Here is a 26,933-nt window from a genome sequence, read left to right as displayed (position 1 = left end):
TTGCTATCAGTGTCACTACTTCCTTTAAACATGCAGTGTCTGACAGTTTTAACACACAATGACTGAGTATTATTCAAAATCCCTGGTGTAATATTACCCCAGGGCTACTGAAAGACGCATTCTCTGATTTAACACACTGTCCAAACATCATTTTATCATCATGGCATATTTCCCCTGTCATGATTTCAGGTTAGATTTGCCTGGAGTGTAGCTTATGGATGCATTCTGCATTTTAACAGCCAACTCTCAATTACCATTTCAGGCGAACTGCCATCAGAGCCTGAACGCCCCAAAAGGAAGTCCAAACCACAACGAAATCTCACCCGAACTTGCTCGCAACTGGATCACCATGTGAGAAAAATGAGTTTGAAAGAGAATGAAGTAGACTTACAGAGTAACTGTGATGATATAGCGACCTGCCGTAACCCAATTTCCATTTTGTGCTCAAATTCAACTAAATCAATACACAGTGCCCAACCTTCCAACCATCTTTACTGGCAGTTTGTCGGATATCTGCTCTAATTAGCTTGCATGCTTGGCCTGCTAATGTTATTGCCTGCTAAGCGAAGTCAATACAAGTCAGAGATTACTCCATTATGTATGGCTGCTAATAGAGCTGCTATTAGCGTCCTGCTATATGCTCTGAGAGAGAAATGAGCTGCTCAGCTGTCTGTTGTGAGTTGCACTGTGAATGAAGCCACTTTCACGAGCTCAAACCCTTACTGCAGATCTCCAGAGAGCCACTGCTGAGAGTGACATGCATGCACACAGCCAAAGAAGCCATGCATGCCACAGTGTTACATTCACACATCATTTGGCGGCTTGTTTTCTCCCCACGATGCTCACTCTCACTCAGCCAACCGAGTGCATGTTTTCACAATTACACCCACACAGTGCTGCATTAGACTCTCCTGACATCAAACAAGCAGCATACCTCTATCTGTACTGTGTTTACCAGTCAGGAAGTCATTATTCATGAGAAGCAGCTGTTAGATTATTTAGATTCAACGCCATTAACACCCGTCCACAGGAGAATAGAGAGAGGAACTAACAGCTGATGATTAGGAGATGACAGCCAGCGTCCTTACTTTCTGTAGTTTGGCAACAGTGAGAAAAGAAGCAGGAGTAAAACAAAGAAAGTAGTTATTTCCTGACTAAAAGGAACCTCGAAACCAGAGAAAAACGCCATAATCAGGGATGTAATTGATAATAAATAATTGTAATGATTGTAGCTTGAAAATAGAGCATTTATGGTGCATTCCAAACACGGTACGAGCTCGCCTCTCCCCAGTTTTGGTACCAGGTATTTAATTTTCCATCATGGTAGGTGCTTTGATCACACCTTCTCAATGTAGGCGGGTTAGTCATGGTGCGGCTGTGGAAACTCTCCTGAAGTCCAGCACAGCAACAATGGAGGAAACTGAGTCAATGTAACGGTTCTCAGCAAGGAGACTAGTTTGTTCCAGAGTCTGTTAAAAGCAGCGAGACAAAATGCTAGTTAAAAACACAGGTCAGTTTGAAAAGAAACACAGCAAGCTTATGACAAGAGGGGTTTGATTCTTATGTCAGACATCCCACACATGATGCTCCTTGTGATGACTGTTTGACCAATCAGTGGTCAACAATGTCTTGACCTCATATGCTAATCAGGGATGTGCACAGTTAGCTGGCTAAACAGCCAAACTTGCATATCAAATTAGCCCGTGCATGATTTACAAGTCAGTTAAATTAATTAGCCATCATGTATGTAAACACAGGCCTGAGATCCTGGTCAAATGTGCTTTTGATACTGTAATAAAGCCTCCCACCACCAGTGGCTGCTGTAGCCAATGACCGCTGCCTTCCTGTCAGAACTTTCACCTGGCTCTTCGCTGGACATGAAGATGAGAAGTTAGCTGTTAGCATGTTAAAACAGCACTGTGTGGCCGGATTTTGAAGTAGAAAATGCAAATAAAGTTGTAAGCAAGCTGTTGAGGGTTGAATAACCACACTAGGCACAATATTAATCTGCAATGAGGAACAAAGGCTGGCGGAGCTAGCTTCTAATCTTAGCCACACCTGATCTGGCACACTGCCTTTTCATACATCATCAGACACGATGACACTGATGAATCTGACTGTTTTCCAAACATATTTTCCACTTAAGTAGTCAGTTAAACACAATTTGAATGTGTGTTTAGCTGGATGAGGAAATAGACATCTTAATTTTAATATCAGCACAGCTCATTTGGAACCTCACCAAAGGTGATAAGAAAAAAGTCCTAGGTACAAGGTAGGATCCACTGAGACGAGTCAAGCTAGTATTACATACTGGAATTAGTATTTAAAACATACTGTATACTAGAGATGCAACTGAAGCCTGTGCATAAACATCTGAAACAGTCTTGTTATTTAGTCCTGACATTAGGTTTTGCCTTTGCCATCTTGGATTTTTGCAGCTTAAAGCCTTTCATATTTGGACAACAGCATCAATACACATTCTGTCAACTCTAAACTGACGGAGAGGTTGTCAAACCTGTGAATAAAAAGGTAGTCATATCCTAAAGCAGAACCTTATGCATCATCTTTGCAGTTAAATTTGGACAACAATGACATCAGCTTCACCTTTACCGACCCTGACACTACATTGAGGTTTTTTTTTTTTTTTTTTAATTTTAGAACTTACCCCATAACATCCTGAGTGTATTTTCAACAGCAGACCCACTACAAGTACTTTCCTCCATGTGCCATCTCCATTACAGATGCTGCAGGAGATTTATGGCATGTTAGCTGTGCTGTTAGCGCTAGCAGTCTCAGTATTGGTAATGTTTAAAGTTCTGTGCTGTGCCTAAAACACTTACGTACTGCCTGCACCATCGATGAAGCCCAGAGTTGCTCATCCAGTCTTGTTTTCCCGAAAAAAATAAATTTTAGACTCACAGTGGATTCTGCAAGAGGAAGCCTGCCCCAACGCATCTGCTTCCTGTGCTAAACCAAAGTAATGTAGCCTGCTTCAGGAATGATTCATATGCCTGAATTTGCATCATACACAAGCGTACCAAAAGTAAATATCAGCCAACAACTCCTGAATGGAACAAACAATAAAAATACTTGAATCTATTGTCTGGTCAGTGACTAGTGTTGCTGTTTAACGTGTGACTATACAAATGCATTTGGGTTAATAATGGATATTGAAAAGTCAAAGAGCCCTTTGTTTAGTAATAATTTCATATTTCCTAAGCATATCTTGGACATAACAGAAAAAATTGAGTGTTTTAACAGTCATAGCTCCAGCCCCTAACCTTGCAAAGCAGACAGACACGCCAGTTTCCGTGTTTCTCACTGGCGAATCCATCTTGCAAAGCTCCCGTCTGAACCATTTGGGCCCGGTTAGAAAGTGACAGGACCAATCAGTGTCAAGGAGCAGTACTTTTGGGCGCGGTGGAGCCGTGACGTAAGGAAGCAGCAACGAGAGGTTGGTGCAGTAATGCTGGAAGACATTAGCGTTGCTGCTGCTAAAGTCTTCCAGCATTAGCGTTGCTGCTGCTAAAGCGCCAGTTTATCAGAACTTGACGACATTTCTTTGTTAAAAAAAGAACAAAGAACAGCAGTGAGTTGTTTTCTTTTCAAAAACAAGAAAAGCCGTGTACTGACATGTCTACAGTCACCATGATTCACGTTATGGAGTTCTCTATGAAGTTTACTCCTTCAGTAGGGGTGCTGGCGCAGCTTGTTAGCGGCTACGTCACATGTTTTATTGTTCTGACTGGCCTGTAAGGATGTGACAGACAGAACATTCATCCAATCACACTCCGAGTTTTTTTCAAAGGCTCTGCCCTTTCCCAAATGCTATGAGTGGTTTACCAGATGGACGTGTGAACACATCCATCTGGTGCACCAGTTATGGTGTAATGCCACAAGTGCATTTGGTGATGACAAGTTTACCAAGCACACTCTCAAGGGGCTGCCAGAGGAGGCCGTCTAACAGTTTTATATGCAGGAACAACCGCGCAGATAAAAATAGAAACAGAGTTACAGTACAGGCATCAGGTCAGTCTCATATTTTCGTGACCTTTTCTTCAACTCTCAGTTCTAAAAAATGGAAACAGTTTGGCTGATGCTTTCACAAAAGTCGGTACCTTTACAAACCAATCGGTGATGGTGGTTGGGTACGAAACCGATGTCCCGTGCCTTTTTGCATTTGCAAAATAGTATGACATAGATGAAGAGTCACACAGCTTTACTTAGGGTTAAAAGTACATTCTTGTCGTCTGTAACAGAAAAAGCAACACAACACCGTCTACAGGGCTAATCTGGAAATTTTGCATGGCATGATCTTGCTAAATAAATTGTCATAGTTTGTGCCATCATTTTTTAAATGCATTTTGTGGTATTGATTTGATTTTTGTCTAGATCAGCTTAAAAGTTTAGATGCTCTGATGCTGTCCACACAACTCTAAGTGCAAAGTATTTAGCTATGCTTCTATGAGACCAAGAAAAGCAATGACACAGTCAATATTAAATTTGGCTTAAAGGGGCATTTCAGTATTTTTTAAGATGATGTTGTAGTAGCAGTAGTAGTGGCATTAGCCTCAAAGGATTTCAGTTTAGGAAGGAAGAAGCTAGGCTATACAGCGTAACAGATGGGGACAGTTCCTCCATGGAATTTAGAGAATTTTTGGTAAAAATGGGCCACAAAACAACGTTTGCTCAAACATACACACTATCAAAAAAAACTGTAAGCGTTTTATGTCGTACCCAGGAAGGCTCTGTGTTTTTGTCACTATTTTGCAATGCCGAAGCATGTAATCTTTAGCCAAAGTCTGCATTGCAAAATTTTACCAAAAACTCGCTAAATTCCAGGGAGAAACTGCACCTATCTGTTACAATTTGTAGCCTAGTTTCCTAGCAACCAGAGAATCCTTCTTAAAGGAGCAATGCTCACTGAAATCACTGGAGGCTAATGCCACTTCTTCTGCTAGGTACCCCGTACTGCCCAACTTCAAAAATACTGAAATATCCCTATAAGAAGACTATACTGGGTTTCTGAATATCTAGATTTCTATATTTATTCATGGAACATATGATTGATAAATTCAACCAGTAAATGGACCTTGGGGCAGGATTTTTGTTTTGTTTCATCAGTGTAAGTGGATTATATAGTAATTTTTAATCAGCTTTCAACGTGTTTCTTTTGTTTCAACACAGGTCAAACTAGGATAGAAAATCTTGTTCATTAAGTCAACATGAAGTGAATGAGCACTGATCAATTGTAACTCAGAGAAGTAGAAATACTACACTAGAGGATCTGGAAAAAGGCCAAAACTCTTCTTGTGTAACAAACCAGTGGCTTGTGTGGGTCGATGACAGAAAAAAAAACTAAAATAAACTACAACAAGCTTTTATCTCCAATCTTTCACTTATCATCGATCAGCTGATAAGCCTGCCAGCTCTGCTTCCTACCAAACCAGCCTCCCACACTGTAAATCTGACATGCCACCGAAAGAATGCGCTCCCTTGATAAACATGCACGTTCTGGAGAAACATTATTTTCTTAGCCGCTGAGTAACGTTCCTGCACACGGTCATGAGTCCTTAAGCAAAGTCACAGACGCGGACTCTGCAGAGCGCTTTACAGCATTCCTTGAAGTTTTTCTGCAGACGCGTCTCGAATTTCACACTTTATGGGACTCTGCTGGGAGAGAGGGAGTCCAAAACCACAGGTGTATGCACTCCCACTAGCCATTTGGATGTTCAGATATGTGAGCAACTGGACACACAGAGGAGTAGATATATCTTTATTGTGGCGTCTAACAAAAGCTCCAACCACAGTCATAGAAAAGCTCCATTTACATTCCCTTTGTGAGATTTGTGCTGTACACCAGTGACAGGAGCTTTAATAGCTGATGTGGAAGAGGAAGTAAAGCTTTTCACTGACATTTAAGCACATTTTAAAAGAAGTTAACAGCTAGTCTTTGAGGACCGCCAGTGCTTTTCCTCCAGGCTTGAATGACCTCAGCAGGCACTTAGCTCTTCAGAGAAAAGTGGTCTGAAAATTCAGCATTGAAAAGCTGCATCAATTGTTTAGCTGTGGTACACACATACACACACAAACACAGATGCAGTCCAAGGCCAAACAACATCAAAGCTCACAGACAGAGATGCACTGTTTACCCCTCAGGCCCTCCACAAGACAGCCAGCCGTCAGAGGACAGCAGCGTCTCCTGGTTCTGCAGAGCCGTCCTCGAGGACAACCATGTTACCGCCGCTCTGATATAATCACAGGAAAAATGAAAAGCAACTACAAGATGGACAGGGGAGGATGAGGAGGTGGGTGTTTCATTGCAGCTGAACAACAACAGCAAACTAAAAACAGAGAAAAGGAAAGGTTAGCACCTCTTCAATCTACAACAGCCCTCTTCAGTGGCAGTTATGTAACAGCATTACAGAAGTTCAACTGTCATTAAGACATTTATAGTGATTCTAGAAAACCACACTAGAGTCCCAGTGTGTGGTTTAGATTGCAATGATGCATAAGCATGCAAACAAAAAGCAGGAGATTCACAAACATGCAGTCAGTTACAGGGTCATCTCTTTAAATTTCACAAGAAATTTCTATGAAACTAACTTGATTCAAATGATACTGATGTCTGTACCATTGACCCATTCAATATTTAAACAGCCTATCCATGGGGGGATTCACAGGGATGAGATGGGGTACAACCTGGACTGGTCACCAGCCAATCACAGAGCTGTTACAATGATCACTATATCAGATTAGGAAGGCATAGATCAACTAGATCAAAATTGCAACTTCAGCTGAAATTGTGTGGGGATGCTGGGAGCTGAATTGTGGAAGAACTGCAGAAAACAAAAGGCACAAAAATAGCTGAAAATAGCATAAAATGGCATAAAAGTAGCTGAAAATGGCATTCAATAGCTCAAAAAAGATTAAAAATAGCTGAAAATAGCCTAAAAATAGCTGAAAATAGCCTAAAAATAGCTGAAAATAGCCTTAAAATAGCTGAAAATAGCTGATTTTGGCCTAAAAGTAGCTGAAATTTGCATTCAATGGCTGAAAAAGCATAGAAATAGCTGAAAATAGCATGAACATAGCCATTTTAAAAATTACAAAAGTTAGAAATGAGTCAGTCATAGCACTCAAATGACAAAGAAACTCAATTTTTAAAAGTTTAAACGGTGTCGATATGACAAAGTATGAAGGAGGAGATAGCCAACGTGGAAGAAGAATAATAAACAAAATGGCCGACGCAAGTATCAATAGTGTGGATGCTCAGCATCCCCACTAATATATTTGTTGACCAACAGACATGACACACTGTACACAGATACAGGATCAACCACTGTGACTAATGAAGTTGGAAGGAAGAGGGGCTGGACTAGACCACAGTCAGCAAGAAGTCTGCAAACAGATATTCTGTATGTACTTGACTATACTGTAGTAGTCTGTCCACATTAGCATGATGCTAATGCTAAAAAAAATGGTTGCTTAAGTCAGTGGTTCTCAATGTTGGGGTCAGGCCCCCCTGGGAGAGGCGAGACACGGAGAGAGGATGTCATATGCCTTCCAAAACACAAAGAATATTTCTAAATGGTTTCCAAAATGCATGTTTTACCTATCTTTATAAAGAAAATACACATAAAATTAGTTACATGTAAAATAAAAACATTTGGTGAAATTTATGCAGAAATCAAAGTTATGTTTAAAAAAATCCTTAACATGTAACTCTGCACACAACTGTTCTTGAATGTGCAGAGCTGTGTTTAACTATGCTTCAACCACCTCCAGGTAGAAGGGGGGTCTGAGACCTTTATTTCAGAGGTCACAGGTTGACAAGTTTGAGAACCCCTGGCTTTAGTGCATCTGAAGTTTCTCACCAATCTTTTTCTTTCCTTGATGTTGAAAAAAAGGCGAGACTTTTTTCTCTGTCTCATAGTTCCAACTCTCTTCTTTTGCGTTGCTATTTGGTTTGTCTACATCTGTGACTGCTGCAGTGCTCTGTGTGACATGCTCAACATCAAACATGCTAGACTTTTTAGCGCCATTATTGTTACATAACTTAAGAGAAGGGGAGCATGATATTGGATTTTTGCCATCATCCGAAATCAATGTCAATATTTCAGTGCAGTCTAAAACTCCAGCCCTTAAAACACACAATCTTAAGTCTGATGATGAATAAGATCACAAATTTCTGTCCTTGAAACACACTCTAGAGTTTAAGGAATGATGATGTGTAAAGAAGAAGACTTCAGCTGATCTGCTGGTCCAGCCTAAAGCCACACTGACTTATTTGTTCATATAGCAAATATTAACGGCTAATATAGGCAGATTTTTATAGTCAGAATATTGGTTGTAAACATCTGCAGAAATTTTCATATCTGCAGAAACCAATATCATGCCAATAATTTCATGCATCCCTACTTACAAGTGAATTTTAACATTTTGAGAGCATGACTTAATTATTTGGGCTCGGATTTTTCTTCAAACTGCTACTTTGTACTCAAACCCGCCTTGTTTTGTTTAGATTTTCACCGTTAGTGCTTGTAGCGCCACAGTATGTAATAACGCTGCATTATGTAATAATCCTAACCATAGGACTTAGTGTGGGCTCCAAGGTATGCCTAACCGCTTAGTGACTTATGCCTAAACCTAACCCCCCTTCAGGGCTCTAGACTAAACACCTAACCTTAACCCTAGGACTTAAGGTGGGCTCCAGGGTATACCCTACTACCTTGTCCTAACCCTAACCGCTTAGTGGCTTACAAAATGCAGCATTATTACATATTGAATTGAAAATTTATTACATTATTACATAATGCAGCGTTATTTCATAATGTGGCGCTACAGCGCTCAAAATGTCTGCTTGCTCTCAAATCTTGCTCAAACTTCCTGGGCTCAAACTATTTTCTTCTCAAAAAGAGGCAGTTTGGAGCACAAAAGCAGGTTGAAAGAGGAAGCCTGAAGAAAAATTTGAGCCCAAAATCAACAAGTCATGCTCTCAAAACTTTAAAGTAGACTCTTGAGTTTTGCAAAAACAATGACTCCATAGTGAGGTGTCTCAGATGTTTCCTAGATTATTATTATTACTGGACTTTTTTGCCTTCATAGAACAGCTGAAGAATGACAGGAAACATGGAGAGTGGGAGAAGACATGCACTAAACAGGGCCAGAATGGGGAATAGATCCTGTAACCAGTGGGTTGAGGACTCCAGCCTGTGTATGTGGGCACCTGCTAAACCAACTGAGCTGATCTGGTGCTCCTCAGCTTGTTGGATTCCTTATTGCTGATAACCAAGTCAGAATTCATCCTTTGGCAACCAAGAATGTCAAAAATATAAGCCAATCCAGCCAGGAGCTGTTGATCATTACTTTAAAAAATCATGGCTGCAACTCAAGTCAGCCTTTAGAAAGCTGCCATGAGGTATGCTTTCATTAAGTGTATCACTTTTATAGCTGCACCAGAGTCCTCCATCAGAGGTTAAAATGGCTGTCAATAGAAGTCGACTTTTAACACCATCCACCCGTGTGAGGAAGGCTGCAGACAGATGTTAACACTGACCCACTCTTCCTCCACTAAATCTGGGGAAGAGCAGGGGGATCAGAGAGCCGGAGCAGAGTCTGGTCTGGGCTAATCCGCTGCCGGCTAATAGTGCTTGATGATATACAGAGCGCAGCTGTGGCAGGAAGGTAGGCCAACAGCTGTGGCCCACAGACCGATTATCAGATTTCAGCCACAGACGGCAAACAAGCCAACAAACAAACGACACAACAGAGTCTCACCTCCTGCTGTGGGAGACGGAGAAAATCACGAAATGGCTGGGAGGTTTATTTTGGTATTTATGTATGGCAGATTTAGAGATGCGTTATCCTGCTAAGATGCTCTTTTACTCATTGTATTATGATGTTCAGCACATTCCTGAAGTCATTTTGTATTTCTGTGTACCACTATGGCTGACCTCGGCTCTTTAATCATAAAATTTACCCACAGATGTGCCAATCTAATCGAATCAGAAGACAGACTTTAATCACACGATCAAATGCAAATTCCAGGCGACATCATCAATCACAAACAAAACATATTGATTAAAAATTGGAAATTCTGTGTAATACTGTTCAAAACAGCCTTAGCTGTAATTCCCAGCTGGAAGTATTAGTGATTTCTAACAGCTGCAAGATTGTGCTTCCTACTTGATGAAAGCAAAAACGACACCAAACAGCTGGCAAACGGCTAAAAAATTACCATGATTGTTACATCTAATTGAATTCAGTGATTAACAAAGACTCAATGAAGCTGATTACAAAGGAGCTGATCTGATAGTTCACATCTCAGATTACTTATTAGCAAATCACTAACAGTATACAGTCTAACAAAATAAAGACAGTCAAGCCAAACATAATCTACATTTGTTAAGAGGGCTGCACCAAAACATCAACACAGAAATGCACCGTCTTTATGAGTCCTGTGAAACAATGATCAAACTGTTGGTGCTAAATATTGATATTTTAATTATAAAAAATACTATGCACTGAATATATTCCCCTAAAATGTGATTATTCCCTGACACCTCATGGTGGCAGCTATACAACATGAACACAAAGACCATCAGATATCAGGGGACAGTCAGATAATGTCAGACAGCACTGACAATCAGTTATGAGATGGAGCATAACAGGGATGAAGCTAAAGCTCCTCTCAGGGTTCATTCTTTAATGATGCGCCGCCATCATTACCTCTTAAGACTTTTAAATTGATTCCACTGTGGAGTAATACTGGTGTCTTCATCTGTTAATTCACATAGTGCTACAGTGTTGTGGAAGCATGAGAGAGCATGGAAAACAGGAGCTCCACATACACACACAGTCAGACATGCACATCCACACTGCTGGCTCCTCTGATCCTGTCCCCCCTGTAACACCCCTGGTACTATCACTGAACCAGAACAGAGGAGGATCACTTCATCTCCATTACACCTTAGTGGCAAAACCCCACAGGAGCAAAAAACATAGGCTAACCCTTAAATTGGCACTATTAAAAAGTTAAAAAGCAAAAATTGGTTGTTATGTATACAATTACCCTGTACTTTACCTTTTTAAGAGCATTTTATACTGTTCAGTTAATCAGAAATTATCAATTATAATTTTATGATTGTATAGTTGATAATGTACTTATCATCACAATAAAAATCTATTGTAATAATTTTGTTATTCTGGGCTACAGATCAAATGTTATACTGTAATATGGTATATTATTGTAAATCTGCAACCCCAGTGACAATGCAATTTATATTCCATATGTGAATCAGTGTATTTCGATATTATGGGCCATCGTATCACATCATATTATATTACATTGTATCTTATTGTATGGGATTATATTGCATCTTTCTAGAGAAAGTTTAAATCAGTGTATTGTGATATTACCATGGGCAATTGTAATTGTCATATCTTAGATCAGATCGGATCATGTCATAAGTAACCCTGGGATTTCCTCCCCTTGTAAAAATGCATAAAGTCTGAATCAGTAAAATGTAGAGGTGGGAGAAAAAATCGATTCTTGGATGCATCGTGAAGTTGAGTTGGAAGATTCTGAATCGATTTATAAATGTCCAATAATCGATCATCGATAATAATTTAAATATTTAATACTGTGAAATAGCAGAAACAACAAGGTGGAATTCTGACACACAACGTAACAGGAAGATTTAGATCACCCATTGTTCATCTGTGAAAAAGGACATTTTTATGTCTGTAATTTAAGGTTTGTTACAAGGAAAGGATACTGCTACTTTTGGTTCAGTGCAACTGTAAATTTCCAGTTTACACACATCTTCCATTAGAAGATAGTGAAATTTTAATTTATCTCTTTTATGTAATGTTTTTATTATGTTTGACCATGGTAAGAACATCAGAAATGTAAAAAGAAAAACCCCAAGCGCATCAAAATGCATAAATAATCGATTAAGAATCAAATCGAAGCCCTATGAATCGTTATCGCAATCAAGTCCAATCGTGAGGTGCCTAAAGATTCCCACCTCTAGTAAACTGTAATACTCGTCGTGTCGTGTCTTACTGTATCAGTGTCTGACTCAGTGTATTGTGATATCACCATATACAATCACATCATGTCATTTCTCAAATTGTACCGTATTGTAAATAACCCTGGGATTTCCTTTGTAAACGTGCCTTTTATATCCCTTTTAGAGTAAATGAGTAAACTCTTCTTTATTGTAATTCAACCATTATAACGAGTCACATATATTTTACCATATTAAAATATAAGTTACACTGTGATTTCCACTACTATACCTTAACAACTATTAACCCTATTTCAATAGCTTTAGTTTGGTTGTTTTTCATTTCAACCATCTAACTTCTCTCATCCTTACCAAGTAGATTGCCTTTTGAATATTTTGACTGTCCATGGGAAAAATCCCTTCAGGTTTTTATGACCTTTTAACCTTTCCTTGAGAACTAGACAAGAAGCTAAAGGGTGAAGCATAACAAGGGGTGAAACTGACACTAAAAAGCAGTGAATAAATACATTTATCCTGCACTTTAACTTTAGACTTAGACTTTATTGTTCCCATGGGGAAATTCTTTTTCACAGCACCGTATCCGTCATAATCTCTATTCTTCACTGAATCAGAGGTTGAAGAATCACTCCTTGACTGTCTTGCAGTATGTAATTTCTCAAAAATGTGCATTATCAGGGTGTGATTATTATTTTTAGTTATGTATCACAGCTATAACTGCATATCAGGAAGATAATTATAATTAGAATAACATTAAATATGTGGGCGTTTTTGTATTCTTCAGTTAAAGATTGTGTTGTCTCTTTATATGACTGTCTTGAAATGTATGAGTTATCACAGATTTGCAGTATCACGATCAAGTATGGCATATGATGTGGTATGATGAGTAATTCTGTGATTCCCAGTTTAGCTATAGTAAGTGACCCCTTTCAAGTATCAATAAAGGAATATTTCCAGTTTCACAATCTGCTGTTAACATGAAAAAGCTCCAGAGCAAAGCAGTGAGATCGTTGTATTAAATTTGATTTCTCCCTAAACTCTGACTATTCCTGTCAATTCAACAGTCTTGGTACCCTTTTTACTATTTTTCTCTCTCTATGCTCCACTATCAATTTGTGTAATACGGGTCATCTGACTCTGATATAATGGCACCATTGATTCCACAAACGCTTCAAGGCACAGATCTGAAGTTGGGAAAATACTCAAGACGTGTGTTTTCCTGTCCTCCTGACTACATTTTCACCCAGAGACTGTGTACTTGTGTCTGAAACTGGCACAATAAATGACATTTCATCCAAATTGAACAAAAAAAAGCATGATATTACACTTTTCTGGTTCCAGATGCCTACAGGCTGCTGTTACCTAGAGCTGCAGAAACTCAACAAAAAGTCCAAAGTCATTCCTGTGATCTCTGACGCATCTTTTAGTCAACAGTGAAAATGTCAAAACTGAGTTTGAGGATCCAGGAAATGACGACTTTGCCTTTTTTTTTTTTTTATAGTGCACTCAAACTAGAACAAGATGTCATGTGAGTAACTGTGCCAAGGGATGAAAAATGCTCCCATTCTCTCACTCCATATGATTCACTGGGTTTGGTGACACAAGGGACAAATGATGAATAAAAAGCCATAACTTCATTTATAATTGAAAGTGACGCAGCTGTGCTCCTCGGTTAGAAACGCTGCAGAACGGAGCCTCAAATAGGCAGCACTCAGTTTGGTTATGTAAAGCCTAGTAAAGTCTCCTCCTCTTGAATTATTCACAGTTTTTACCTCATTTCTGTAGGGGGAGTCTGAAAGTGGTCCAAAATATGGAGCCAAATCCAGAGAAGGGATAGAGGAAAGATACAAATATGATTCAAGGTCCAGTCTATCTTCCTGAATGATCCTACAACAGCTGGAATTGTTCATAATATAGAAAAACTAACACTCAAAATGCCATTGTAATCCTCTTAAGTGCTCAACACATTCATGAATTCAGTATTAATTAAGTTCATGGCAGAAAACATTTCCCACCACGCGATACAAAAAGAAAGAAAAAGAAACTGTGACAAAACAAAAATGAAAATGAAACTTTCTGGTAGTTTCAAGATCAAGTACAGCGAAATAAACAACAGATTTATTCTCTGGGGCTAAATAACCCAGTATGAAAGGAACACATGCAATAATGACACTGTATTTGTGTTTTAGTGTTATATTGGTGAACTGAATGCTACATGTGACAAGACTGAAGTATCACATGACAACATGTCAATAAGGATGTGGCCCCAGGTGCATTTTAGACAAACGACTCCAATCCATGACTATTTAGCACACAGGTTTTACTTCTGTTTTAAAGTCGAAAAAGAAAAAAACAATCACAAAGACACAATGTGGATTTTATAACCCATGGATGCCTTATCATAGTAAAAAGACTCCTGCTATCTTATAAAGTATACTATGTGTTTTTTGAGGCAAATATGTTTACACCTTTTACTTAATTTGTTAATTCTTTATACCAATGTTTTTCATGTTTATTCTTCTGCTGCTTTACATGTTGATAACTAGCTGCTGTAGCCCTGAAATTTACCAGTTTGGGATCAATAAAGTCCATCCATCCCTTTATCATTACAGCCATGTTTAATGTGTGTCCTACCCATTTGGTGTGTCCCATTTCAGGGGTGGCTTCCTTTGAAGAGCCCCACCTACAGTCCCCCCCAAAAGTATTGGAATGGTGGGCCCAATTCCTTTATTTTTGCTTTAGACTAAAAACCCATTTCTTATGTGAGCAAAAGTATTGGAACATGTGACTGACAGGTGTGTTTTGTTGCCCAGGTGTGTCCTATTACATTGATTTTTCAAACGATAAATAGCGCTTAATGTCCTCGCTCAGTTACAGATTTGGGTTTTGCCTTTGGAGCCTGCATTTATAGTTGAGACATGTAACCAACATGAAAACCAGAGAGCTGTCTATAAGTGAAAAACAAGCAACTGTGAAGCTGAGAGAAGATGGAAAATCCATCAGGGCCATGTCACAAACATTGGGCATTACCTTTATAATCACTTGGAATTTCCTAAAGAAGAGAGAAACCACGGGTGTACTCAGTAACAGACGTTGAACGGGTAGACCAAGGAAGGCATCAGCTGTTGATGACAGAAACATGGTGAGAGCTGTAAAGAAAGACCCTAAAACAACTGTTAGTGACAACAACAACCTCCAGAGGGCAGGAGTGAAGGTATCACCATCTACTGTTCACAGAAGACTTCGTGAATAGAAGTATAGAGGCTACACCTGAAGATGCAGACCACTCATTAGCAAGAAGAAGGGGAAGGCCAGGCTGGAATTTGCCAAAAAGTACAGAGACGAGCCTCAAACATTCTGGGCCAAAGTTTTCTGGACTGACGAGACTAAGATGAAGCTTTACTAAAGTGATGGAAAGACTAAAGTTTGGAGAAAGACAGAATCTGCTCATGATCCTAAACACACAAGCTCTGTGAAACACAGTGGAGGTAATGTCATGGCTTGGGCTAGCATGGCTTCTTCTGGGACGGGCTCATTAATCTTCACTGATGATGTAACAAATGATGACAGCAGCAAAATGAACTCAGAAGTCTACAGAAACATTTTGTCTGCCAATTTAAAGAAAGATGCAACCACACTGATGGGGAGATCCTTCATCATGCAGCAAGATAATGACCCAAAACACACTGCCAACACAACAAAGGAGTTCATCAGGAGCAGGAAGTGGAAGGTTTTAGGCTGGCCAAGTCAATCTCCAGACTTAAACACTATAGAGCATTTACCTGCTGAAGAGGAGACTGAAGGGAGAAACCCCCAAAACAAACAACAACTGAAAAAGGCTGCAGTGAAAAAGTGCAGCCTGGAAAAGTGTCAAAAAAGAAGAATGTAAAAGTTTGGTGATGTCAGTGGATCACAGACTTGATGCAGTTACTGCAAGAAAACGATTTCTGACTTAATGTTAAGTCTTATTCACTTTCATCTGTTGTAAGTCTCTCTGTTCCAATACTTTTGCTCTCCTAAAATTTTGGTGTTCTGTTACAAATAAAGCCATCTTCAAATTTGTGTATCAGATCCAGATGTAAATATCTGTAAATGAAAGCTGAAACGTTGATCTCTTGAATCATATTCAGCTTTTGATGTCAAACCCAAATGTTTTCAGTCTACAGTAAAATAAAGGAATTGGGCCCACCATTCCAATACTTTTGGAGGGGACTGTACAAAACCTGTGTTTACCTCTCAGGCTAAACTAAAATGAGACAGTCTTGTCCATGAGGGTTACTACATTCGCATCATCTGCTCTCCCTGCCCTTAACAGTCTAAAGGCTCATTTATGTGCAGATTTGAACTTTAATACAGCATTGGTCACTACAGATTAAGTTGAAACCATTCACTGATATTTAAAACTGAATTATTTGGCTATTTCATAGTCCACCAGCTTGTTTTTCATTGGCACACAATAAACCTTGTATAGGTCACACCACAAAGGATGCAACACTTTGTATTTCTATAATCTGTAGGCTGAACAGTTATGTAAGTCAACAACGTAATGTAAAGCAATGATGTCATCAACCATTGTTGAGCATACAGACTTACAAGATGAAAATAATAGCTTCAGGGAGAAACAGAATGACTTGGCTTTTATAGTTTTCATTTTTTGATTCATTTCTAACAGGAAAATGTCAAAAATATTCATGAGGTCTGGTTTAAAAATCGACAAGAATACCAAGTCCTCAAGGGACTCTTTCTAAACTAGATCATTTGCATTCTTAGTTACTCTATGAAGACTTCAGGCAGTGACTTTCATTCACATATGCAGTGGTTTGGAAATAACCTCCTCATTCAGCATTTTGATAGCATCAAACTCTCAGAGCTTAACATGCAGCGAGTGAAAAGGCTGTTATATAAAGTAACAAATATAAAAGGCCTCAGCCTATTAGGTCAAGCCCAGCCATGCTTGAATAGAATGACTGTGAAAAGTCAACATTTTTCTGCTCGGACCCATGTGATGTGGTGTGAGAGGCATGCTCAAAGGAATGCCAATGCAGTGAGGGCTTCCCTTGTATCGCTCCATGGCTCTGTGCGGTTTAGGAGAGCGAACCCAGTGACGCAGAGTGCCATCTGTGGGGTAGAGAGGCAGACAATGCACGGCCCACGGGGGGAATAACAAGTGCTTGCTGCTAATTTTAACCTCCATCAGAGAAAATATGAGCAGGCAGGAGAGTTTTACTGCAATAACCTGTGACATTTTCAAACAAGCAAATGTCAGGTCTGCTGTTCTCTGCTTCCGCATTCAAACACACAATCTGTCAGTATTTATAGCTGGTTCCGATTTTTTATGCAATTATATGGGAGAAAAATTCACTGATGACTTTAATTTCACTTTAAGATGCTGTTAGGGCTGTCAAAATACGAGACTAAACTAGATCCAATACCAGTGAATGAAATCAATACCAGCTTTGATACCATGGCAACAAAAATAGAGGTTCAAGGCAACCAGTGTTTGGTAATTTCTTGTTTTGATTGATGTGCCCAAATACAGACAACTTAATCTGTACAATTTAGGCCTTGTTTAAGTATTTTTTGGAATTTGTATTGGATTTATTCCTCTCCAATGTATTGTCTAATGAAAAAAACTGTTGTTTTCTTAAAGTTTCTGCATTTTTGTGAGTCAAACCACAAAGACAGTCTTTCATACACTGAATATTTTCACTTGAGACCAACCTTGCTGAGCAGAACCAGAAGTACCAGTTGGTTAAATGAATTATTCCCATTATGGTTGATTAATCCAGGCATTCAGTGTTTGTTATTTGTGGTAAATGAGGTGTTACACAGCCACTAGCCAGGCTGTAATGGGCTTTTTCTCCTAACTCTACTACCTGGATGTAGACTATCACAATGGGTGGATGGCATCTGATAGTGCAGAGTGATTTTGGCAGGATTTTCATCTAGAAAAACAAGTTAAATGAAGGATGATTCTGGTTAAAATGGCATGTAGTCGCTTGACTGGAGCAATGCACAAGTGGCACTGCAATGTAATCTGTAAAAGGGATTGGATTTTGTCAGTATTGTGGTGCTGAAAATGTCAAGTTAGTCTTGAGGCTCTGAAGTAAAGGGTCAAAAGGTCATGAAAACCATTTCCCATCAACAGCCAAAATGTTGAAATAGAAATCTATCAACTAGGATGAGAGAAATCATGTATTGAGGCAGAACAAACCAAATCAGTGGAAATATGGTGGGTTTGAAAAATAGGGTAGGTTAAAGTGCAGGGTAACTCAGGATATGATATAAAATGAGATATTTAATGCAGTACCGGATATGATATGACACATTACACAATGCAATATAGAATATAAGATGCAGTATGATTGGCCAAAATCTATTCGGATACCAAGTGACTGCACTTTCATATGTAGATCCACACTATACGTTACCAACACGTCTTCAGTGACGACCTGATATAGGAACTCACTTGCTTACCTGGTGTCTTTGATTATGTGATATATCGTAGTATATAGTGATGTGTTTTTTGGTAAATTGATCATGTAGGGCAGGGGGTTCTAAAACTTATCAGCCCAAACAATGGGAGCTGTCTCCCATTTAAGAGACAGTTCCTTTTTTCCATTCTTTTTGTTTTAAGGGAACAAAAAAGGCAAAATAGTACCATATGAAGAGCCCTTTGGGAGCCAGACTCTGGCTCTTACTACTGACCTGGATTTGTAACAAGAGCCGCAATGCCAAATAACTACGAGCAAGGCTAGATATAAATAAAACCATGCTTTTATGTTTACCAGCAGAATACGGTGTCATTTTAGCGAGGGTGGACAATTAGCCAGCTAAACAGTCAAATTCAGATCCCTTGATAGTTGGCACATGCGACACAACTTGGTTGAATAAATTCTTAATATTTTTTTGCATGCATTAGCCACTGTAGCTGTTCTTAATTATGACTGCTTTGCTGCCACAATGTTCTATAACCTGGTAGGGGTGCACCGATACCAACAAGTATGAGTACAAGTACTTAGACTTGGTATCTACACCAATACCCAATACTGGTATTGGTATCAGTCTATCCCTATAATCTGGCATAAACAACAGTGAGCTGATAGCATCTTATAGGAACAGCACGGTTCAGCGTTATTGAGTCGCAAAGTCATTTTCAGTCATTCGTGGACGTGTGCCTGGAAAAAATATATATCGTCAGAGCTATTTCACCAGGTTATTGTTGAATTTTGTATTCTTCGTATAACCCAACTGGAACAGTGCATCAGTGGCCGTTTGTTAAAGTTAAGTCCTTCATTTAAACTTTTTTTTTGATGACAGCCACTACATGTATGACAAAAAAGGCGATCATGTGCTTTTATTTTGAAGTACATGTTTTTATCTCGGCTGGTTCTGGGTCCTGATGCTTCTCAGTTGAGAATGAGTGATGTTGAAAACAGGGATGTTGTCCAGAGACTGTGTCAGGTTATGCTCACATACAGCCAAAGCAATGAGTGACAATATTCAGCTCAGGAATGTGGACGCTAACCCGCAAAGAGGACTGATGGCTGGAAGTGCTATCTCTGCTAATGTTAGCAACGTTCTCTTAACCAACTTCACACCATTAAAATGTAAAATGTGGTACAGTGTAGGGACGTTCCCATACCATTTTTTCCCTCCCAATACGATTCTGATACCAAGATGTTTGGTATCGGTCAATACCGAGTACTGATCCGATACCAGTGGGAACTTTCTTTACTGACTGTGCAGAGTAGCAAATCATTTTAGACCTGTATTTGACTCAACAAATAGAACCATAATGTACAGCATCTCTGTGACTCTAAAGTTGTTTTGCTGCTGATTATTGAGTTTTACTCCTAAATATTAAAATAATACAGGGGGCTGCATCACAGGCTGTCTATCTATATTATGCTCTATCCAGGCAGCATCATGTGATTATAGAACAGCTTTCAACTGGCTGACAGATCCTCACAAAGAGTAAATATGGCAGTTAGCACTCGAGCTGGCAGTAATAAACGATCGTAATTTGATGAAAATTGATTACAAAAAAGAAAGATGTTCAATGTCGCGTTTATTGGTGTGGACTTAATAATTTAAGTCCCCAAACATCACACGAGTTCCAGGCTCTCTGAAAATGCTGCTGCAAAGGATTCAAAGGCATCAGTAGCGTCAATGGGATAGCACAGCAGCTAGCGTCAAGAGGAAAACCAAGTAAGATGCAATGGTTTATGGCTTAAAAGTTATTTAACTTTTGATAAACAGTGCCACTTCTTATCATGTATGACAGCACTGGTCTGGAAGGCATTTTAACAAACACATTCAGAGAAAAACTGTCACACAGCCACCATTCCTTGCTGCTGCAGTGGGTCCTTTGGTTCTTCTGCGCTGCTCTAAAACGGTACCACGTGCATGACGTGCTTTCCGGCAGCGAAGAAGAATTGGTTTCCGGGTTACAGCGCTAACAGCCAGAAAGGCTAAACGAAGCAAAATATAAAGCTAAACCAAACGGTATCGGATCGGTGCATAAACTCATGTACTCACTGATACCAATACCTGTATTTTAAACAGTATCAGACTTATTTCCAATACTGGTATCAGAACAACCCTAGTACAGTGTGAAGCCGGTTTACAGTGTGTTTACCTGACTTTAGACTAAGTTGGCTAACTCAGTTTTAACTTGCAGTAATCAGATGTGAAATTACTCACCTAAGAACATCCCTATCATTAATGCGGACCACTATGTGTTGCGGTTGCACAGCCAATCCAATGTGGACAAAGGCATCCCAGACTGCCTTCATGTGCAGCCTCAGCATTGAGGTATGTTTACCCAAAGCACTGAGGAATGCCACCTGGTATTTGAATGCCCAAATCGAATATAAATCTCATTGAGTTAACGGGGTATGAAGTGTCACAGTGAGGAGTTCCAGAGCAGTGATGTAGTGAGTCAAACAGTCAGGAAATATCTTTGTAGATTAAAAAAAAAATCAATATTTGGAACCAACTATTTGATTATTGTATCAGACAAATCGGGCTGATAAGATTTAGTCTCATTCCTGGTAAGGTGACTTCATTCAGCCCATGAATAAAGTCATGACATGACATCTTTATGCTTCATCCATAGCAGATCAAAACCAGCACCTTTCATTCATATATGTTGTTACTTTTTTCTGATATGCACCAGTGTAAATACTTTGGGCTTCCTGGCACATGGGGAAGGCTAACTTGAGAAAACCCTTGTTAAGTTTAGTTCTTTACTTTGGAATAAGGATGGGCAAAATATATTTACATGACAAATAGTTGCTGCAACTTTACCAGTTGAAATTCCAGCGCTAGTTTATGGGAAATACTGAGATAAAATGCCACAACAGTGACTAGTGATGACATCTAAATAAAACCCAGACACACCATCCTTCTTTTAGCCTCACCACCCTCACACACAAACACAATGCCCCCGTCTCCTGTGTCTCCGCCAGTCAAGACAGCAAGCCAAGAAGGTTATTTTTGAGACCTTATCACTCCATCTGGCTGCTCATTGTTTTCAGTATTACTGCACTGATCCCAGAGTAAACAGTAAACATCTTTGTGTGCTCTGCTGCAGCCACAGGGAGAGAAAAGTTGCAGGGTGGAGGCTGTGACTCATGAATACTTTTGTGTCATTATACTCTGATCAATAATTGATGTACGCGGTGCTGAATTAAGGCAATAGGATGCAGTAACTTCTTTTTTTTTTTCCTTTTCTTTGCACCTCCACATGAGTCAGAGGATGACTTCCCTGCTGCTATGGGTCAACTCACCCCCTCAAGTTACAGCATTAAATATTCACGTCCTACCTTTGCATAATTTACCTTGTCAACAAAGCAAAGGAGGAGGGGAAAAAGAGGATGAATGTTTTAAGTTTAAGGAGAGCTCAGCAGAAACCCGGGAGGTTTTAAACAAACTCCTCTTCAGGCAAGAAGGCGCTGAAGGCAGTTTTGCTTCACTGCAGTGGGAGGATGATGCAAGGAAGCTCTTACATGTCTGCGCAGGGATCAAACAGTGTAGATAATTTCATAAAACAGGCACTAATCTAGCAGAATTCAAGGCTTAAGTCTGGCTGGGTGTATCCTGACAGTCTGACAACCCTCCCTCAAATCATCAACCAGCATCTCATCTTTGTTGAAAACAACTGAAGAGCATGTTGACTGCTCTTCAGCATGATGGTCTTCCTTGTCATGTGATCTGTGCAAAAAAAATTCCAGAGCGGCTACTGCAGCCCATGCAGCGCACATGGCGGCCCTTTTTTCGGACAGATGTTTTTCGTTTGTGCTGCTGCAGCCTCTTTTTTTTTTTTTTTTTTTTTTTGAAGAGGCACAGAGCCAGAGAGGTGATTCATGATGCGAGCCTTTCCCTTGTTACAGAAAGTGTGCTCCGGGTTCAGAATAAACACAGCCCCGGATCTGTTTTGGTTGATTTTATTGTTCTTGCGTTATAATAAGCTCGTAAAGGATTGAAGCAATGTGAAGTGATGGATGGCACGGCCTGTGTGGCTGTTTAAGAGAGGACACGGCCTGGGTTTTTTTTTCTCCCCCTCACACAACTTATCTCTGGTTTCTGTTTACATCTGATCTGTGCTTGTATTTAATCACTAATCAAGCATGAATTAAAAGTTGTGCATCCTGTGTGTCATGTCTGCAGCTAAATGTGTTTCAAAGTGAGAAATGAGGTCACGCTTTGGCGTTACCGGACAGCAGAGAAGGTGTTCGCTCCCCTGGTTTGATGCTCTATTTAATCATAGCAGGAAGGATGCCAGTGCAGGGTGATGGCAGTGGGGGGTAGGGAGGTGGGAAATACACAGGCACATATACATAAACACACAGGACAACCCACCTGCCTGGCCTGATTACACTCCTCCTGCATGATTAAAGGTGACACGGCATCATAGAATGTGACTTTGGGTGTGTTTCTATGCAGTAGAAGGAAAATTGAATGTTTTTGAATGCAATCTGGCATAAGTGAGAGCAGGGAATCTCGATAATCCTGAATCCAGATCTGACTGCCAGGGACTAGGGATGTTTTTTTTTTCTCTCTCAGTGACACACAGAGCTACAGCCTGGCAGCATGCTCTGAAGCTGTGAGTTATGTAATAGTGAACACAGAGAGCTGCAGGCCTGAGTGCACATCTTCCTATTCTCTGCATACTCTTTCACCGAAGCCGTCTTACCCCTCTGTTGTTACTCTATGTATATGACTAAAGAGAGCAGTATTTCATTTCCATACACTATGAGAGCTAACATACACACACCAGCCCTCTATGCTGCACTAGAATATGTGAGCAATGTCAAAAAATGCAATTTGACAGCAGCTGCAGCTCAACAGGTGCAATTATTTTCTTTTCTTAGGGGTGGGAGTGCAGCATTATGATGCATTATGATGCTCCTTGGGATTTAAAATGCTACCACATACCAGCAGTTGAATTTAGCATGCAGCATTCAGCATGTATGTATTCTATCTTGGATTCTCTTAATAGTATAATTGGGTCATTGTGGATGTATTGTTCAATCATGCATCCTCAATCATCCATCCATCCATCATGGTGCAGCTTGCAGGCAGGCTGACACCGTGGCCTTACCTCCTCCAGCACATTCACTGTGTTCCTGCAGCTCTGCAGTCGGGTGGTGAAGCTGGATGTTGTCGGGGAATTGTAATCCTCTGTTGTTTCCGAGAGAAACTCGGACACCGATATTTGATCCGGCATCCTTTAACGGGGGAAAATGCCCACAGGAGGGTTGGCGATGAATGCTCAGAAAGACAAAACCATGTAAGACTTCAAAACACTGGGAAAGCAGAGCGAGTCTGAAAGGGGGATAGCCGTTATTTTCTCTTTCCTAGCTTAACTGTAAAAAACTACCGATGATTAAGACGTGTCTTCTTCTGCGGTGACTTCTCAAATGACTTCACTGTTCCCCAGGGGCCACGGGAGGAGGGAATTAACTAAATATCTGCAGGCTCTGTCCCCTCGGTAGGTCTATTCCTTGAGAGGAGGTCTAAAAGCGACGCATTTAAAAATAGTGTCACTCTGCGTCTAACTAAACCTCGGAGGAAAAACCACCGTAAAGAATAGCGGATGCCCTCATTATGCTCTACAGATGTTCAATAACCCGCTTGTCGTCAAAACAGCGCACCGTTACCAGCCTCGGTTTGGAATTTATCATAGTCCAGGGTCTGCCGAGGTCGTGTCGAACTGCAGCGGGGTTTGGTCCTCTCCTCTTCAGCCGTAGTTTGTGTTTTTTAATGCTAAACGCTGCAGCAGACACATTCACTGCCACTCTCTCCTGCTCGGCCGCGCTCGAGCTTCTCGGAGGCAGTGTGTTACGCTAACTGGAATGACGTATATAACTTCCGGTCAAGGATGTCAAAATAAAACCCCACACTAGACTGTTATGTTAAATACCATAATTAATACTTAACCGATGAAAGTCTCAATTCATGACCCGTATTATCGAAAAATAATTCCCTTACAACACATAACAGGCCAAGAAATACACAAACCTGTTTTTGCGGTTATTATGCGGTTGTTATGCGGTCGACGTGTGTTCCACTAGCTTAATGAATTAAGAGTTTTTGTTTCTATATTGCAAGATCATTTTTAAATGGCAAGTGTTTCAAACCTCGTATGACTCCAAAAGATAAGAGTTTCGAATTGTGAACTTGGGTACATAATGTGTAACGCTGACAGGGTATTGCGTTATGCTGCCTGCTTTATGTTAGGCTAAAAGGTGAGAGATACTGATTTTTACAACGAGTGTGCTCTTATTTTTACATGGTGTCGAAGCTACATTAGTTATATTACCATATTTATAATTAAAACCAAAAAAATAAGCATTGCAATCATCTACTTACAACCATAGCAAAATACAGTTTAATTATTTTTACTATGAAAAAATCAAGTACTCACCTGACGACTTGTTTTCCAATAACATTCCAACTACTTACACATCAAATATTTATGGCTTTATTTTCAAAGCATAACTTCTCATTTTCCGGTATTTTATGACCATAAGCGCCGACTTGATGCAGTATTTTCTCCCACCCACCTCGCCTGGTTGACGGAGCTGAGGAGTCACACTGCGCATGCGTGATCTGGGATCTAACTGCAGGGAGAGCCCTGTTCGACTGAAGGCCTGCCACAGAAAAACGACGATGTCCAGGAAGAAAACATTACGGTTTTGCTTGTTTGAATCCTAGCAGTAACTGTCGTGATATTTAAAACCGCGATGGTCATAAAGGGATAAGATTTCCGCCTTAATATAAAATGTAAAACCTTCTTATCATTAGCAGCAACATAAATAAACATATTGCTTATTAGTCTCCTAAATTGAAGGTCATTCATCATACGTTAGGCCTTCAAAGCTACCTTCAGTCTAAAGACAGAAACGTGAAAGGAAAAACTGCCTTGAAAATTCATGTCATGATAGCAAATGAAGCATTGTGTTAATAGATTACTGAAGTATGTGTGTTGGGGAAGGCCTGGCTTCATGTGATCAAAATAATGCCTAACAGCCAATCAAATGAATGACCATGTCAGCTTACTGGTCATTACATTCATTTTCCTAAGCTATCAGGCCATGGTCTGATAAAACAGACCAGTTGGTGGTTACAGAGCGTTTGCACTAGTGTCCCCTAGTGTCAGATCATTTAATTTCAGTTTAGCTCAGCTGATTGTTACTTTGGATGAAATTGTGACCTTTGTAAGAAGTTTCCTGGGGATTTAGTAAGTTTGAAGTCTTATATGTGTGCAGACAAAGTAGGCAATGTGTTTACACAATTTATCATAGTCAACAAATCTAAGTCAAATTCAGGCTTGAATGGGCATGTGAAAGGCAGGGACTTTCTGAATCTGGTATTTTAAGATTAACTGAAACCTTAATCTTCAGAAAGGAACTACGATAGTGCCCCAATTTGTAACAGTGTAATACACACGCAGTAGGTCTATAATAGGCCTTATGTACTTAGGTATAGGCATAATAACAAAACTGATCTCCATAGAGTAGCATAATCTCCTTCCTTTATTCAAGCCATCTTCACACCTGTTAATCCTACATATCTTTAAAATATATATATATATAAACGTGCCCTTGGTATTAACATCTTCAGATTGGACAGGGTGGTGGGCTGGATCTCCTGCCACAGATTTGTTTTCCCCTTGTTAGACTGAGGAAACACCATAAGTACTTGGATTTCACCTGTCCTCTGTTATACAAAAACTATCAAACTTGGCTAAAGTTAATGTTTTTCTTTTCTCTCCATCCTTGCTTAGTGCAGCTTCTGCATTCCCTATTGAGCTAGTTCAAACTTTTAGCGCCATCTTGTGGCCAAATTGCAGCATTCTAAAATGCCAAATTTATTTTTATGCTGTAGAGCCAGTGAATTGTGTTGGTTGGATTGGAATGTGTAATTGTACTGCTTGTATGCTTTTAGAGGCAAGATCTGTTGGGTAGTGTTTTTCAGCTCCTGTATCAGCAGAGAAGATAGGGGAAATGCTGCTGCAAATGTAAGACATATGCAAAAGACTGGCATATCCATAAAGTAACTGTATCTATACCTTTGTTGGAATTTAAACCATTATATACACATTTGTGCCATGAGTAATTGTAATTTTCTTTTATCAAAAAAAAAAAACTTTTGAAACGGGGCAAGTTTTTGGTTCTGACTGAAAATCAGACAGTGTATCAAAATCTTGAAGCATAGTTTAAAACAAAATCAAAGAAAGTCATTATGGGAAAATGTCCTAAAGTCAGTCTCTCTTAAAGATTTAATTTTAAACATTTCGGATTTTGATTGATAAAGTTCTTTACGATGTCAAGAAATGGTGCAAAGCTATAAAGTCCCTCTTCTGTTTTTGTTTCACTTGTGATTATACAA

The 26,933-nt window shown here is 39.7% G+C and overlaps 1 protein-coding gene across 3 annotated transcripts in view; it reads right to left on the bottom strand.

The window, feature by feature from the left end:
* asap1b (ArfGAP with SH3 domain, ankyrin repeat and PH domain 1b) overlaps window positions 1–24,356 on the bottom strand; it is a 132,177-nt gene extending 107,821 nt beyond the window's left edge. For all 3 annotated transcript variants that reach the window (XM_041814115.1, XM_041814113.1, XM_041814114.1), the window contains exon 1: window positions 23,641–24,356. In XM_041814115.1, coding sequence (XP_041670049.1) covers window positions 23,641–23,766 — 126 coding nt within the window. In that variant the 5' untranslated portion in view covers window positions 23,767–24,356. The remainder of the gene's footprint in view (window positions 1–23,640) is intronic.
* Window positions 24,357–26,933: the final 2,577 nt, after the last annotated feature.

The sequence above is a fragment of the Cheilinus undulatus genome, linkage group 19 (genome assembly GCF_018320785.1).
Source record: "Cheilinus undulatus linkage group 19, ASM1832078v1, whole genome shotgun sequence".
Lineage (NCBI taxonomy): Eukaryota > Metazoa > Chordata > Actinopteri > Labriformes > Labridae > Cheilinus > Cheilinus undulatus.
This window is presented reverse-complemented; position numbering and strand designations above follow the sequence as displayed.